At 41.4% G+C, this 16,900-nt stretch overlaps 3 protein-coding genes and 1 non-coding gene across 4 annotated transcripts in view; 3 read left to right on the forward strand and 1 right to left on the reverse strand.

The window, feature by feature from the left end:
* The window catches only part of LOC146987151 (RNA-binding protein 38-like), a 212,487-nt gene that overhangs the window by 103,355 nt on the left and 92,232 nt on the right, over positions 1-16,900 (reverse strand). The gene's annotated exons all lie outside the window — the stretch shown is intronic.
* trnaf-gaa (transfer RNA phenylalanine (anticodon GAA)) lies at positions 6,376-6,448 on the forward strand. The gene has a single exon. It is a non-coding gene; the product is annotated as a tRNA-Phe (tRNA).
* LOC146987166 (protein transport protein Sec61 subunit alpha-like 1) lies at positions 7,351-12,277 on the forward strand. The gene is made up of 12 exons (XM_085776193.1): positions 7,351-7,455; positions 8,362-8,429; positions 8,534-8,599; positions 8,709-8,787; positions 9,017-9,148; positions 9,337-9,446; positions 9,795-9,948; positions 10,049-10,209; positions 10,399-10,596; positions 10,720-10,911; positions 11,331-11,407; positions 11,497-12,277. Exons 1-12 carry the CDS (start codon positions 7,449-7,451, stop codon positions 11,681-11,683), a joined length of 1,431 nt encoding a protein of 476 aa, XP_085632319.1. The 5' UTR covers positions 7,351-7,448; the 3' UTR covers positions 11,684-12,277.
* Positions 13,776-16,757, forward strand: chchd4a (coiled-coil-helix-coiled-coil-helix domain containing 4a). The gene is made up of 3 exons (XM_085776194.1): positions 13,776-13,951; positions 14,972-15,070; positions 15,523-16,757. Exons 1-3 carry the CDS (start codon positions 13,930-13,932, stop codon positions 15,885-15,887), a joined length of 486 nt encoding a protein of 161 aa, XP_085632320.1. The 5' UTR covers positions 13,776-13,929; the 3' UTR covers positions 15,888-16,757.

Genomic DNA, 16,900 nt, shown 5'->3' on the forward strand with positions numbered 1-16,900 from the left:
GAACTGTCCAATGAATCCTTCATGTGATCCCGGCAGAATCTCCCAATGTGCCCCCACCACATATGAGAAATGCTCCATTGTCCGTCACACAGTTTAGCGTACAAGCATGTAGTGGATGCTGCTGCTGCTGCTGCCGCCTCGGGCTGTGAAAGCAGAGTAGGGGGTTGAAAGCAGCCGGCAAGGTACACTGGTGCTATCCAGTTTTCTCTATTTATAGGAAAAACCAATCAGTCATAGCAGCAACATCTCTGCATGCATGCAGTATTTCCATCCACACTTGTGATAAATTCTACCTTTAAATAATGTTCGTAAGGTTTTAGTTTGGCTTCATTACACCACAACCCACCACATATACCTCCAGGTTTTTAAAAATACTAAGTGCCTATTGGGTGATGCATGAATCCAAGGATGAGCAGTTACAGAGACAATGTTGTAAAAGATATTTATATCTAATTATGAGGTAGAAAACTATGAAAACGTGGCAGATTTGCGCCGACATAAAGACTGAAAGCAAGAGCTGCATGAATCAGGAACGTGGCCAAGGCTGTTTTGACAGGTGCTAAATTGAGCTTACATGATGGTGACAAGCTACACACAGGCCGTTACATAAATGGGTCAATAACGTAATGAGGGGGAGATGAAAAGCAGAAAGACAGATCGAGTGTAGTTTCTACCCTCTGCTACATTCCTGAAGATTATGCATAAAAAAAGAAAACTGTTGTGATTAAGATGATGATGGCTGTGTGGGATTAATCTGCTGACCTGCTTAAATCTGTATATGATGTGATAAGAACCGAGCCACCGCTGAAATGTGTGTGTGGATGACTACACCTGCTCGTCCAGATTCTGTGAAGTTATAGTTTTCAGGTCATTTTGTAGAGATTAGGCAGCCGTGCTTTAAAGACACGCAGGATGGTGCGATGAGGAGACAGCGGGACAGAAGCAACATATGCTGCAAATAAATCCAATGCACTCCCTTCATGCAGTCGGTGACAGCTGACATGTGAATACCAGTTTGATCCGTCCCTGTCACAGCTTGATCCACATACATACTCATGCTTCTTTGAGGTTTTCAGGTTTTATTGCTTCACAATGTCCAATCAGATTTAGAGTAAATGTGACCTTTTGACACTCAGCTGCAACTGTCAAAGTGGACATCATTCACAGATGATCATTTAACTCATCTCATTATGTAACTTCTAAAACCAACTGGCTGCACTAGATGTGTCTTATAGAAAAAAAACCCTTCAAAGGCTGTAAATACTTACTGTGCTGTGCTTATTTACTGTACAGGTGCTGTAGGACTGTGGTTCCCCTGTAATTTATTCAACTTGCTTGTTTGTCTCTTGCACAAATGAATTTCCTCATAGAAAATAAAGGGATTTGAATTCAATTGTGCAACTCAGTTTTGTTACTTCATCCTCTGCCAGCAGATACTTCCTCGGCTCAATTATAGGAAATTAGGTTTTCTTTCCTGTTTGTGTGTTCAAAGACGTTAAATAAGGACAATGTAATGTATATATCCTCTTTTTTTTTCAAAGGATCTTTTCTTGTTTTCACTTTTCTCTCCTGATGAAATTATCAACACACTGAAATGTATCTACTTTTACCAGTTTGTGTGATGAAACGATGTGTCTGCAGTCACAGCGTCTCCGTGAGGTTAACTCAGCTCAGTGCTAACGTCAGCATGCTCAATTATGCTTACAGTGACTTTGTTAACTTCCTGACGTTTTGCAGCTAATGTTTACCATACAGATCACCTTATTCTAGTGTGTTAATAATGTTAATATTTGCAAATAAGTCGTGAACACACAAAGTACAGCTTGTTGGGAGTGCGTCATCAGTTTTCTGTGAGGGAAAAACAGGGGTGATGATGATGCAAATCATGCTTTTGAATTGAAGAAGCGATTTCCTAACAAAGCAAAAGTTTGGACACATTTGAATTTTGACCAGACAGTTGCATCAGATGAAAGATCAGGGGACAATGAAAGCACTCACAGTTCATCTTGGGAGAGATGTGTGTAGTGTCTGTACTGAATGTCTCTGCAATCCATCCAGAAATTATTGGGATATTTTCAGTCTGAGCCGCTGTGATGGTCTGACCATCTGACACTGGCATCCTCGAGTCACTAGTGTGGACAAAAACATGCAGGACCATCCCCTGATCTGAATTGTTACTACAACAGCTGAGATATCCAGTTTTATTTATCAGGGTTGAGAGCTCTGGAAGGAAACAGTCAACATCTAGACTGGAAGAAAAAGTTGAAAATGGTTGAATTTAACAAGCTCTGGCATGAATTATAAAACATTAAAAAAAGCAACAATTCTTTAAAAAGAATGATGAAATTATGATGCTACCAGGAATGATTTGAAATAATCAGAACAAATATCACAACATGATGTAACAGCAACCAATGGTTATTTATCACAAGAAGATAAACCGTGCACTAACCCATTTCTCATCTAAATCATTCAATTCAACTCTCACTTGATCCTGCACTCACGTACGTAGCTACAGGCTGCAGCCCCTGCAGTTAAACCCTGCTAATACCACCATGAGCCACGCCAAGCAGGTTTTAACCATAATTTCAAACTGACTGTTTATAGCGACGACAAATGGCCACACAGTCACAGAACCAGAGGAAAGCAAAAAAAAAGAAAAAGAAAAAAAAAAGAGAGCAGCAAGAGAAGAAGAGTCAAGGCCAAATCGAGCCAAGATGTAATTAGAGTGTTGCGTAACGGTGGCCGTGACGCTGTCTGCCAGCCGTCCGGGGCCCCGAGCTGGCCCGAGGCTCCTGCCGTACCCTCGACGGTCCACTCTGTCAAACTCGTTTACACTGACCTCTTAATTACCATAATGAACCATCTGAAGCTCACATTAACACCAGACACACTCTTTATTCAAGCTCGCCCATGAAGGTCAAACGAAGGGAGACTTTCTGCCCCCTCGAATCAGTCTCTGGGTGTTACAGCGGCTCGCGTTACAGTGCCAGGCCTCGATTGGATTAGTCAGGGATTACAGCAGTTTGGGGCTTTTGGTTGGAAAAATATATAAATAATGGGAATATATAAAACCATTGTGAAACACTTCACATAAGTAGCTGTACTCTGCCAAACACAACCTCTCTGCTCCGTCATGTTATGAAGGCAAAGTTATTACAAAATGAAAATCAAACACTGCAACCAAAGAAGACAACTCAGCTCTGTCTATCCTTTTAAACCGTCCTGGGCTTGTCTTTACCTACTAATGTCCCCTGTCTCTTCTTATGGACTAGTCTCTGTGCTCATGTGTGGGTTTATGTAAGCCCCTCATATACATAAATAGTATTCGCGTGTTTATTCTAACATATGTATGATGTGTGCTAATTCTATAAGCTCAGGACTGATGTAACCCTCTGACCCTCTGATGGCACACACACGATTATCTGACAGTTTCAGCACTGAAAACCCACTGTTTAGGGTGAAGCGAGGAGACGAAAACATTGTGTTTGTGTGTTTGTGTGTGTGTCTGGATGAAGCCTATGGATTTATGAGTGCCGTTGTTGCTGTGACATGAGTAGCCTGGTGTCATGGCCGTCCATTATCTGCAGACGACAAAACTGTCCTCTGACTAACCAGAACTCAGACTCGCACGCCTCCACTTCACTGTTTACATAGACTCATCTTCTGTGAATAAGGAACACAAACTCTGACTCATCTGGAAGAGCGCAAATTACCAAACTAGCCGTGTACAGACATGATTAGTGTGTGTGTGTGTTCAGTATTCAGCTTCCCACACCTCGGGCAGCAGACTGCTTCATGTCCGTGTCACTGAGCACGACACGACACCTCTGTGGAGGCATATGTGTGGCGTTTGTTGCTTGTCGTCAGAGCAGAGGACATTTGGTTGGATATAATGATATGTGATGTGTTTTATGACGACAGCAAGCAGCATTATGTGTGTGTGTGTGTGTGTGTTAAGAGCGGGTCAATTAACACAAGAGAGAGCGAGTGAGAGTCTGCTTCAGCTTCTTCTTTAGAAAGTGAGAGGATTTAGTTGTGGAAATTACCACACCTTTGCTTTGTTTCTTTTGCTGACGCGATTAAGAAAGAAGCTAAAATCTAATAATAGTGAGCTCTGCTACAAGGACGATTAGTCAGTTATTCCATTCAGCAGAAAAATAATTGGAAACTCTTTCACCGTTTGAGTGATAGCTAAGGTGTGCTGCTGACTCCACCTTGTTAACAGAAAAATGTTTCTGTGATTCATTCATAGTGATAGCAAGCGGCATAATAGATTTGCTGGTCAAACAAAACGTGCAGAGACTTCAGTTTGGGTTGGGTGAAGGATGTTTCTTTTTTTTTTTTTAATCAAAAGGATTTTTGTGTCAATCACTTCTTGCAGCTCTAAAACGATGTAACAGGCACTTGTGCTGTTAATGCAGGGTCTATTTATGAGTCAAAAATCCAATACACAATAAACTTGCACTTATTTTTTTAGTGCATTTATGAGAAGTTAATTTTATTGCTTCGTATTTATAAAATGAGGATGGTTTTAAATTGCTCTTCTATTCAGACTGATGTGTGAAACAGAACAAACTTTACTTTTCCCACTTGCCATTAATATGCCATGAAAAATTTCCTTGGATTAATTACACAAAATTATCAGCAACTGGGGCGTCGACTGGGGAGACCCTGCTTGTTTCACTTACAGAAGGTCACCGTTATAGTTTAATAACACTGGGATGTCTTAATATCCATTATCTGTATAGTGACATTGCTACAATAACCCCACATACAGTATAATGATTATTCGCTTAGAAATGGTCACACATGAGATCAACCACCAGGTCATCGATCACATATGTTGTTGTGTTCGTGTACCCAAAGGGTTTATAAAGCGTTATCTAACCCAGCTGATTCATGCTGATTCCTGGGTACAGATAAGGGGTGTGAGCCTGAAGCACATGTCCTCTTACTGTTAGTCTCTATGCTAATTTAAGGTGTAAATAGTGGAGCACAGGTCTGTTTCTATGTCCTGGGGTTCAATGTTTCAGACACATGCTGAGACACTGGTGGAGCGTTTACATAATTGAAGGTTGCAGACACAATGTTCTCCACGGGGACACACGCAGGTAAACCGTCGCTGCAGGGCAAACGTTATCAGAAAATGTGATCAGAATTCAATGTTTTATTTGCAAGTATTTTCTTTTTCATACAAAGGGAGTGAATATTTGTTTGTGTCATTTTGCAGTGTGCATTTTGCATGTGGTGTATCACACTATTGTCTTTTTTCAAATCATTAAAGCACATGCAGATTTAACAATTTAATTTCTAGGGTCATCCAGTTTCATGAATCTAATTCTAAGTCAAATAAACTCACCGTTATTACTTCTGTTTTAACATCAACATAAAGCTGACATCAACTGTGTTTCCCTCATGACTGACAGTGAAATCTCCACATCAGATCTAGGATATAAGAGGCTATTCAAAGTGCTGTGAAAAGCAGAGACTGGAGGGGGGGCTGTGTGGTATTTGCTTGTCCTCACCTCTGTGTTAGCTCACAGCTCTGTGGTCATTATATAACCACATGAACAAATATCTCTTTATCTGGGGACTGGGGGGAGATGAGCAAATCTCTCAACCGTCCTCCAGAACCGTTACTTCTGTGCGTGTTTTCTGCCCCACAACAAATCAACTGGTGGACGAGATGACAGTACAGTAGGTCCAAAGTGTTTAGACTGATCACATGCATGAGCAGATGGCTGAATGCTCCAGTCATTGTCATCATTGCTTGTGTTTCATTATTATGATTCAGTGGCTAAGTGTGCCACCAGCACTGCGCAGCCAAAGGTGCTCGCCACCATTCATCACTGCGATCACTGACCCAGAATCTGACAGCGATACAGACATTATCCACAAACACTTTGGATTAGAGCCTCTTCAATACATCTACATCATCTCAGTTTAATGTTTTGTTCTCCTGTACACTCACACTTGTAGCCTACCTCTGTCTGTCTGTCTGTCTGGACACGTGTTGGGAATACCCTCACTATCACAACTAAATTCCTAATCTGTATAATCACAGAGAGATAAATGCTTTTTCCAAATGATTGCGAATTTGATTGATATTACATGTGAAGAGCAGTTTAAAGCCATTGCTCTGTTTGCCTGCATCAGAAACCTGTTGTTTAGTGATGGAATATAGATAGAAATGTAAAGGTATTTGCTCCCTCCAACAAAAGAAACAGCTTAAAGACAGCAGATTTAAAAAAAAAAAAAAGAAAAAAAGAAAAGAAAGAAAGAAAGAACATAGACATGTCAATAACATCAGATAAGGGCTAGAAGGCCCTCTGGTGGACACTGGGAAAAATAGCACGTTACGGTGTACCAGGCGCCGAAATAGCTCAGTTGGGAGAGCGTTAGACTGAAGATCTAAAGGTCCCTGGTTCGATCCCGGGTTTCGGCAGAAGGCAGGATGCTTTTAAAAGGACCGAGAATAAAGTCGGGACAGTCTGTTAAAGGCCACGTATGATAGTGTGTAGTATGGAAAGACACGTGTCAAACCAGACAAACACAGTAAATATCCATGTTTGAGCAAAACACGGATGGTGTGGTAAAAACCAATCCAGAGACACAAGAGCATACTGATTAAAGAAAAAAGAAAAGAAAATTATTGATATCCTGCAGCTATCCTCATATCTATACACTTTTCTATAAGCTATTATCAATCAAGTAGCCTATCCTCCGTGATTAGTTTGAAAACTGTGCTGATTTTTTTCTTTTCTTTTCTTTTTTTAAATTCAAAACTTTGTGGTTTCACATTACAAAACAGGTTTTCAAAAATAATATGCAACTTCTATGGTATAGGCCTACGCCAGGGGGAATTTACAAGTTTTCACATATATTGACAGTCTTAATCGCTTTCTGGTTGCTTGAACATTTGATGAAGGTTATGTAGCCTACTGTTAAACTGTGCTGATCAAAACATTCATTCATTATATCGATACCTCATCAGTTCAAGGGGAGGGGAGGGGTCACACACACACACACCACACACCGGAGGAGTGTGTGGTCAACTTTACCGGATGAGTCCAGGCTAGAGCGCGCTCTGGTGGATGGGAGCACTGTGGACTTGGAAAAAAAAAAATCGATTAAATTACAAAGGATGCAAAATCTAAATCGTGCATTTTGCTAAACTGATGCAATCTATTCACCATTTTGGTTAACCTGTGTGAGAGGACAGGTCTGTGGTGCAGTGCAGTGCAGTGTGTTAACCCGGTGAGTGTGAGTGTGAGTGTGGTCGTGTAGCGGAGCAGTGACGTGTGTCAGCGCCCGGGCTGGTGACGTGTCTCTGCTGCTCGCCTCGCTCTTTCTGACGGAGCGGCTGGATGGAGCCACACTGACCCGGGAGCAGCTACTCTCACTGGAGCCAGAAACACACCGGGACTCGGCCTTACGGGACAACCATGGGGAGTACGTGACATTCTTCTGTTGATATAAAACACCTGCTGTCTTTTTTTTGGATTTTATTGTTTAAATTTTTAATCTCGTAAAGTAACGGGAGACACGAAGCGCTTGTGAGGAAGCTAACTTAATTGGCTAACCTTGAGCTAACGTTAGGTTATAACGGGAGCTAATTTGTAGTTTGTATCGCAGCCACACTTCGTTTTTACGGGCTTTAAATCACATTAGATAGGTTTGTTTTACAGTCAGAGGTGATTCCTACCGTCTTTTGTGTGTATTTTTTAAACAAGTGTCCTGATTTTAAGAGGTCGCTCAGTCGTTTTTTGTGATTGAAGGCTAGTTAGCGCAATGCTAACGTTGGTTAGCTGTGTGATTTGTTCATGTAGGATAACTTCACGGAAAGAGCAGAAGAGATTATGGTCTAATCTCGTATTTTTCCCTGTTTGAATCAGTGCTGTGACAAATCTGTAACAACGAACGAACATTATGGGCGTATGTTAAATCATTTGCTGTCATAGTCAGTTTGCAGTGATTGACACAGCTGATCAACGCCGACACTAAACATTCAACAGCGCAGCCGCAAATCGCACACACACATTATTATTATTATTACGCACTGGATACGAGCTAATCTCAACCATACCAGTGTATATGTGTATATTTCGTTGTTGCTGTGAAATACAGAGCCAGCAGTGAACTGTCCAGGTGTCCACTCTGACATGTCCAGGTTTGCTGCCAGCTGTTTTAGCTGCTGGTTAGTGATGACGTTGCGTCAAAGCTAACCAAGTTTGAAGTGCACAACACACCTAAAGCTTCACAAATGTTGATACAACTGCAAGGACATTGACCAACCTCGAAGTAAACTGCATATGCAATGTTAGTAATGTTTTGTAATCTGCTGTTCCCTTTCTGCAGTTAAATTTTTGGAAGTCATCAAGCCTTTCTGTGCAGTCCTGCCAGAAATTCAGAAACCAGAAAGAAAGGTATGTTCACAGTTGTTGTCTTTTTTGTTTTAATTGTATTATTCATGCACCTAAGTCTGACTGGATATGATTGACATTTACATCCTTTTTTGTAATCCCTACAGATTCAGTTTAGAGAAAAAGTACTATGGACTGCCATCACGCTATTCATCTTTCTGGTCTGCTGCCAGGTCGGTATCTGTTGATGAAAAACCTTACTGACAACCAATCCTACTGGTTCTGTTATTGGTGACAGTGGTTTGCTGTAAGCTTAATATTTTATTTTTCTTGTTAATTCAGATTCCACTCTTTGGCATCATGTCGTCAGACTCAGCAGATCCCTTCTACTGGATGAGAGTAATCCTGGCTTCCAACAGAGGTACTTGAATCGTATATGTTAAATCGGCTGTCACTCTAAACTAATCCAGAAAGGAGAAATAACTGAATTCCAGTGTTGTTATCAGACGTGAGATAATCTCTTTATCACAGGTGACTAGCCAAAGTTCAACAGTTGTTTGCCTTCTTCTTGCATTGTTTTCTAGTGCTGTAGCTGTTCTTGCAGTAGCTGAGCCTGATTGTCTCTAAATGCTGCCCACTTTGTCTTGTAGGTACTCTGATGGAGCTGGGTATCTCACCCATCGTCACCTCAGGTCTCATCATGCAGCTGCTGGCTGGTGCCAAGATCATTGAGGTTGGAGACACACCCAAGGACAGAGCCCTCTTCAATGGAGCTCAGAAATGTAGGTCTTATTACTCAGTGCAGCTGCTCTGTTTTATTAGATCTTGTCACGTACCTTTGAAGCCCTGAATGTGTCTTATGCTTTGAAGCTTGTTCACTCGGTACTGTTCATAGGAAGCGTCTGTTTTGCAGCATCTCTGCTTGTTATGTTTCCACTTGCAAATATGTATTTTCTCTGTCCTTTTGCAGTGTTTGGAATGATCATCACCATTGGACAGGCCATTGTATATGTTATGACTGGCATGTATGGAGATCCTTCAGAGATGGGTGCTGGGATATGCTTGCTCATCATCATCCAGGTTAATATAATAATATATTTTTAACTCCCGATTTGAGATATTTGCCGTACCTGTAAATGGCAGCATTGGCTGGTTCATCGGTTGCTTAGGAAAAGGAAAAAGCAACAGAAAAGCATAAAGTGATTAACTTCTATTGATCAATTCATTCTTATTTCCTGTAAACACTTGTGTCAATTATATTTAGTAAAATCTATGCTATGTAGTTTGTTTATGCTTACTTTTCTGCACCAATCAGACAAATCGAGACGTAATGAAGTGAAGTTTAAATGGGGAAAACACCATTTCTAGGATTATTGTTTGGGTGTACATTACAGCTGCTTGGTACTAACGTTGCGCCTGTTTCTACAGCTCTTTGTTGCCGGTCTGATTGTGTTGCTGCTGGATGAGCTCCTCCAGAAGGGCTACGGTCTGGGCTCAGGAATCTCCCTCTTCATTGCAACAAACATCTGCGAGACAATCGTGTGGAAGGCTTTCAGCCCCACCACCGTCAACACCGGCAGAGGTAATGGCAGCTTTTATATGGCTGAATAATCAAAAATAAGAGAAACATAGTAACTTGTGTTGTACTGACCAACCCTGTGATTGTTTTTGGTTTTATCCAGGTACTGAGTTTGAGGGAGCCATCATTGCTCTCTTCCATCTCCTGGCCACTCGCACAGACAAGGTGCGTGCCCTGAGAGAAGCCTTCTACAGACAGAACCTGCCCAACCTCATGAACCTCATCGCCACCGTCTTCGTGTTTGCAGTGGTCATATACTTCCAGGTAAGTTGGGGAAACATCAAATAAATCCAGCGCAGTGTCTTATTTGCTTTTATTGCATTAAAGGAATCTCATATTTTGAGTACAGGGAATTTCCTACACTGATTAAATGTAGAAAGGCAGACACACTGAGGAATGTTTTTGCTGCTGCTCTGTTGTCATATAAACACATGTGCTTTGCTTCCTCATCAGGGCTTCAGAGTCGACCTGCCCATCAAGTCGGCACGTTATCGTGGCCAGTACAACACCTACCCCATCAAACTGTTCTACACCTCCAACATCCCCATCATCCTGCAGTCTGCCCTCGTCTCCAATCTCTACGTCATTTCCCAGATGTTGTCGACACGTTTCAGTGGGAACTTCCTGGTGAACCTCCTAGGAACCTGGTCTGTAAGTACATAATGAGTGCTCCAGGACTTAAACTCTGTCGTTGTAACATGTGTAAAGACCAAAGACCAAGAGATTGTATGAGGGAGTCTCAGTCTCAGATATAAACCGTATCTTTTTCTTTAGGACACCACAAGTGGAGGACCAGCGCGTGCCTACCCAGTGGGCGGTCTCTGCTATTACCTTTCGCCTCCAGAGTCGTTTGGTTCTGTTTTAGATGACCCAGTTCATGCTGTCATCTATATCGTCTTCATGCTCGGCTCCTGTGCCTTCTTCTCCAAGACCTGGATTGAGGTCTCGGGATCCTCCGCCAAAGATGTGAGTCCAAACCACTCCATTTTATTTATAAAGTACAATTTTAAATAAAAACAATGGTTTCCAAAGTGCTGTACAGTAAAATAAAAACCATAAAACATACTAAGAAGGCAAAATACTACAGATAAAAGACAAAATAAAACATAATAAATAAATAAATAAATAGACTGTCCACCCCAGATAAAATATCTGTGCACATAAAATCAACAACTTATGTAGTGTGAAAAGCCAAAGAAAAGAGGTGGGTTTTAAGAAGAGTTTAAAAATTAGACAGTGAGGAGGCCTGTGTAATGTGCAGCGGCAGTTCATTCCACAAATTAACACAGTGACTGTGTGTGTGTGTGTGTGTGTGTGAGTAACATTTGATGTTGTTAAAAGGTGTCGTATCAAACTGTCCCCTAATATCTTTTGGTGTGTCTTAGGTGGCAAAGCAGCTGAAGGAGCAGCAGATGGTGATGAGGGGACACAGAGAGACCTCTATGGTGCATGAGCTGAACAGGTACAATACAACCTGAGAGAATAGCACTCCAAGATCTCACATTTCCAGAGTGTTTGTGTTAATATATATATATATGTTTTTATCTGCAGGTACATCCCCACAGCTGCTGCCTTCGGTGGTCTGTGCATAGGAGGGCTGTCTGTCATGGCCGACTTCTTGGGTGCCATTGGTTCGGGTACGGGAATCCTCTTGGCTGTGACCATCATCTACCAGTACTTTGAGATCTTTGTGAAGGAGCAGAGCGAAGTGGGCAGCATGGGAGCACTGCTCTTCTAAAAAAAACAAAAACAAAATACCAACAGTCTGACAGCAACCAGACACAGTTCATCCACCCCTCTCATTGTTTTTTTTTTTTTTTATAATGCATTTTTTTGCAGTTCGCACAATCAGTACATTTTGCAGCTGGGATAGGTAACTTTTCTCTGCCACCTTTGTTCCCACCATAACGTCTCTAGCATGTCAATGCTGAGAACACCGTTTGGGTTACTGCCAGGGTTGAGCATAGAACGTGTCTCTTCAGTCCTTTTATTCCAGAGCTTCTACCCACCTCTCTGCAGGCTGCCTAAATCCCCCACTGACTGTCTCCTCAGCAGAAGAATCGCCTAAAATACACACAAGTGTGAGGTGCTGTCTCTGACTTACCTCAGGCATTGTTCATTGCAGCATGTACAAAGGAACACTAGACACTTCAGACAGCGACAACATGTTAGTGCTTATTTCACGCTGGGCACTGAAGGCACTGTGCCTGGACTTTTCAGGGGGAGTTGAAAGAAAGCCATGTCATCATGTACATCACGTAACAGCCATGCTTTGAGGTTTCTAGGGCCCTACTATAGGATGTGAAAAGTATAAAGTGTGCTTACACTCCTAGTAAGATTTCTGGTGAACTCAGACAAACTGTTGGTGGTTTTTCATTTATCTTTATTTTGATATTTTAAATGATGGACTATGTTTATATTCACTCTGGTCTTATGTAGGGCACAGTGTTTGTCCTCTGTCTCTGGTTCCTCGGAGGAAAGTGTTTGTTTGTGTGTGTGTGTGTGTGTGTGTTGTCATGCTCTTTTATTCCCAGACTGAATCGCTGCACAATACTGCCGAGATGGTCGGGATGAGGGTGGGTTTGATAGGGATGAAAAAGGGGTTTCATTTTGGTTTTTACTTTATGTAACAAACATAATTGTGTTATTAAAAAAAACAGGATTTTTTTTCCAAATCATGTGGAAGTTGTGTTTTGATTCATGTCGTTGTTCTGTGTCATGGCATCCTCTGAAAACACCACAAAATGCAGATGATGAATATTATAGTAGCATAGCAATAAAACGGTTTAGTAAAGGCGATGGTGGTTACAAAATCAATTTTGAGCAACAAACATTGACATAGTGTGTTAACTTAATTATTCATATCATGATTTTTTTTTTTTAGCCCTGTCCTGTTTTAGCCTGTGGTGTGTTTGTTTCAGCAGAGGAATGTCTTGTGATTAAAAGGCCCAAACTCCTGATGACGCTAACGTCAGCTGGTGGGTGATGAGTTATTATCAGTCTAGTGCAGAGAGCCTTCAGTCATACAGGAATAATCACCTTCTTGTCCTGTATGTTTTTTAAAAAAAAGACTCAATTTGGGATATGATCTTTACTGCACATGGCCTTAATTTGACAATGGAAACACTAAGGTGATATCTTCCAAGACCAATCAGAAGTCCAGTTTCACTTGACTCATGAATTATGAGGATCTGCACTGATGGATATTCAATTATTATTCAATTAATGATAATGGAAAAAAAAGATTAATTGGCTGGTTCATCTGTTGCTTCAAAAAAACAAACAAAAGCAACAGAAAAGCATAGTGATAAACTTCTCTATTGATCAATTAATTATTTTTCCTGTAAAAACCCCCAGAGCTCATATTAACTTAATTTAAATAGTAAAAAAATAAAGGGGGAGCTTTGCAACGAAATTAAGCACTGTTTATATATACAAGTGAATTAGCTCAATATCTTTATAAAAAATTTGAATAGTCTATAATTGTGTGTACATAATTGTTGTACTTATTTTTAATATTTTATTAATCGTGTGGTTATTACCTTTAATTTTGTAAAATATAAACTTCTTTTCGATTTTTTTTTTGATTTTTTTTTACATCTTTATTGACAAGTAAGGAACTATCATGTTTTCAGACAGAAAGAGATACGAAACAAGGTCATAAAAGGAGAAATTATAATAGAAAAATAATAACAATGAAAAAATTAAATAAATAAATTAAATAAAAGGAGAAAAAAAAGCTACATACATATAATACTTTTCGATTTATTTTCTTTCCTTGAAAAAAGGCCGTGTGACGCCATCACAGCGCGCCCACATGTGGACAGGTCACAGGGGTAACGGAGCCGCTGCCGGACGCCGGTTGGGAGCTTGTCAAATGAAATCCTCCTCGCAGTTGTTGACCAATTTCTTCTTCTTCTTCCACACTGGTGATCTTTTAGCGAGGAGGACGAGGCTCGACGGACAAAAACAACATCCGCAAACATGTCGCACTGCAGACAAGAGGGTAAAGTCGGCGCTGTTTTCATTCATTTTCCTTCTTCAGCTCGCAGCGGAGCAATGTCACGGAGTTGTTAGCCACCATGCTAAGCTAACGGTGGTTAGATAACCCGTTTAACTGCGAGGGGAAGCTATTAAACCTCCAGCTCCGAGTTCATCTTACATGTTGTGGGATCACCCTGTTGTTGTTATTATGTGTTGTAACTGTGAGACAGACAGACTCGCTGCTGCGGCTGCTGTTGTAGCTCCTAGTGTAAAAGATAAGTGACAATTAGCGAGAGCATCGAGACTGTTAGCTGCGATCTCGGAGGCAGGTTAACTCCAGAAAAAAACCACCGACAGACAGGGGTCAGCAGCAACCAGACATCTCAGCAGTCGGTATGTTTACACGCATAGCTAAGGTTGAGCGACTCGTCTGCATTTGGCTCATGTCCCAGTTTAGAGGCAACAGGGAACATTGAATAATTCAGGGTGTCTGTCTCCTCAACATAGGCGGCGATATAGCTAACGTTACGTCGCTTCAACGGGTTAATACAGACAGATTTCCTTCCATGTTAACTTGTCTGTCAACTAGTAAATCATTGAAAATAAATAACTTAGACTTCTCAACTACAGTTGCCGACCGGACGAGCAGGTCCAGGGCTGAAAATACTCCAAAAATGGTCAGGTCGGGTCATCATCACCTCGGGCTACCTTTTTAAAAACAATTTTTATTACAATATAAAACCCATGGTATCGCTGGTTGCACTGTATGAAATGCACTGAATCGGCGCTGACGCATCAGCCCAGGTGTTTTATGTATTTTTTGTCGGTTTCGGGTCCAGTATTAGTCGGACTAACGTGTTAACATGCACTTCAGTTGTCCAGTTAGGGCAATAATTCGTTTTTTTTTCAACTGTCATGTAGGCTAAGTGTTATGTGTGTGTGTTGTTTCAATGATTAATCAATCCTATATTATGGGATTATGCCAGGATGGCCTCATTTTCACTCAGGATTTTATTGTAACCCCTGTTTTCTCTTATTTAAGGCAAAGATCGCATCATCTTTGTGACCAAGGAAGACCACGAGGCGCCCAGTAATGCCGAGCTGATCGCTGATGACCCCGACGATCCATATGAGGAGCAAGGTTTGTCATTTATTGTGTCAAAGCTGGACCAGACCTCTAAAGGTCCCTTAAAGATAAAATACATGTCAGAAAATGTCACCATAAAAACCAAACCCAACAACTGAGCAATACGACTCACAAACATTTGGGAGCTACACCGATGTCAGGTCACTTTATTGTCATGAAAATACGCAAGTAGTTTATTTTTACATCATCATACACATACTCTCTGGTTCCTGGAAATGCTTAGGAACCAAATAAAGAAGTCCCCAACAGATGCTATTTTAATCCTGATTGAGTTAGTGCTCAGCTGTTGAAGGAAATGGTTGAGCCCTGTAAAAGATTAACATTTTACTTCTGGCAGATTCTTGAAGATTTAACATCCTCTAAGTGAAAACTTTGACTTTGGATCGGATTTGTTGACGGTATCAAAATATATAATTTAAACAGATTCTCTCTTTCACCCTCCTCAGGCTTGATCTTGCCAAATGGAGACATTAACTGGAACTGCCCGTGTCTGGGCGGCATGGCCAGTGGACCTTGTGGCTCCCAGTTCAAAGACGCCTTTTCCTGCTTCCACTACAGTAAGGAGGAGGTGAAGGGCTCGGAGTGCATCGACTACTTCCGTGGCATGCAGGAGTGCATGCAGAAGTTCCCTGAGCTCTACCCTCAGGAGGAAGACAAAGAAAGCTCCAGCCAAGCAGAGTCCGACGCCGGTTCTGCTCCCGTCGCCTCGACCGAGGGCGCTGCCTTACCCCCCGAAACTGACCCCGCCCCGTCCACTTCGAGTCTCTCATCTGACACTGTGTCATCTACAGACAGTCAGGCTGCCAGCTAAGGTCAATCACTCATCGTCAATAGGCTCTTGTTCTCTGTGTGCAGACACTGCCCAGCGTTAATGACTCGCCAAGAGGAGCTCTCTGATTGGTCTCTTCTCCTGTTTCAGCCTACAGAACGGACTTAGACTGGCACACACGGGCAGTACTTTTCAAAGGCCATCAGAGGAGGAACTTGTGGACTTTGTGAATGCAGAACAACGTAGCATATGTACAAAAGTATAGGCTGCTTTATTTGCTGAGCACTCAAAAAAAAAATCAATGGAGGATATGATTTATTGACGGCGGGCGAAGCTATTTGCTGCAGGGACATTAGCTCAAAGACTCACTTTATATGCAATAGGTAAATTCATTTGCTGTGTGTTGTAATGTCAATCAGAAGAGTTCATTATGTGTGTTGTCCTGTTAATGCTGATTAATCAGGATTGTTACATAGCACTGATTCATCACTAATTGTTCAGAGATCTGAGCAGTTTACAGTTTGACAGTTGAATCCATTCACTTTCCATCAGTTGAGAGACCAAAACACAGGAAATCTGTAAGAAAACAAGGCATCTGCTACAGTTTCTGTGCAGTGGGCATCACGGTGATATTAACACAAATGTTGTTTTTTTTAACAGTTTGTAGACATCCTGCAGAAACACCAGGGTCTCCAGCTACGTGTGTTGTCTAATGAACGATAATTGACTCAGTATCTGGCCTAGACCAAAGTGGTACGTCACGTTTAATTGTCGCTGCGTTAATGTTTTTGTTGTCTCAACACTGTCTGTAGTCTCCAGTTTGGACGCTGTGGTCACTGTTCAGTGTCATTCAGGCCTTAAAGGACTTGATGGTATGTATCAAAGATTAAAATGATAGTCCAACAATCTCAACTTCTACTTTTCATTGTGTTACATGTTTGATCTTTGTCTTGTGAGCTAATATTGTTTAGAAGATATTAATCAGTTAGGGATGCCTCCATTGATCAGGCGCTGATCATTATTGTTTTTTTTTGTTTTTTGGGTTAAAAATACGT

Source organism: Trachurus japonicus, chromosome 5 (genome assembly GCF_045865225.1).
Source record: "Trachurus japonicus isolate A0001 chromosome 5, Traja_1.0".
Taxonomy (NCBI): domain Eukaryota; kingdom Metazoa; phylum Chordata; class Actinopteri; order Carangiformes; family Carangidae; genus Trachurus; species Trachurus japonicus.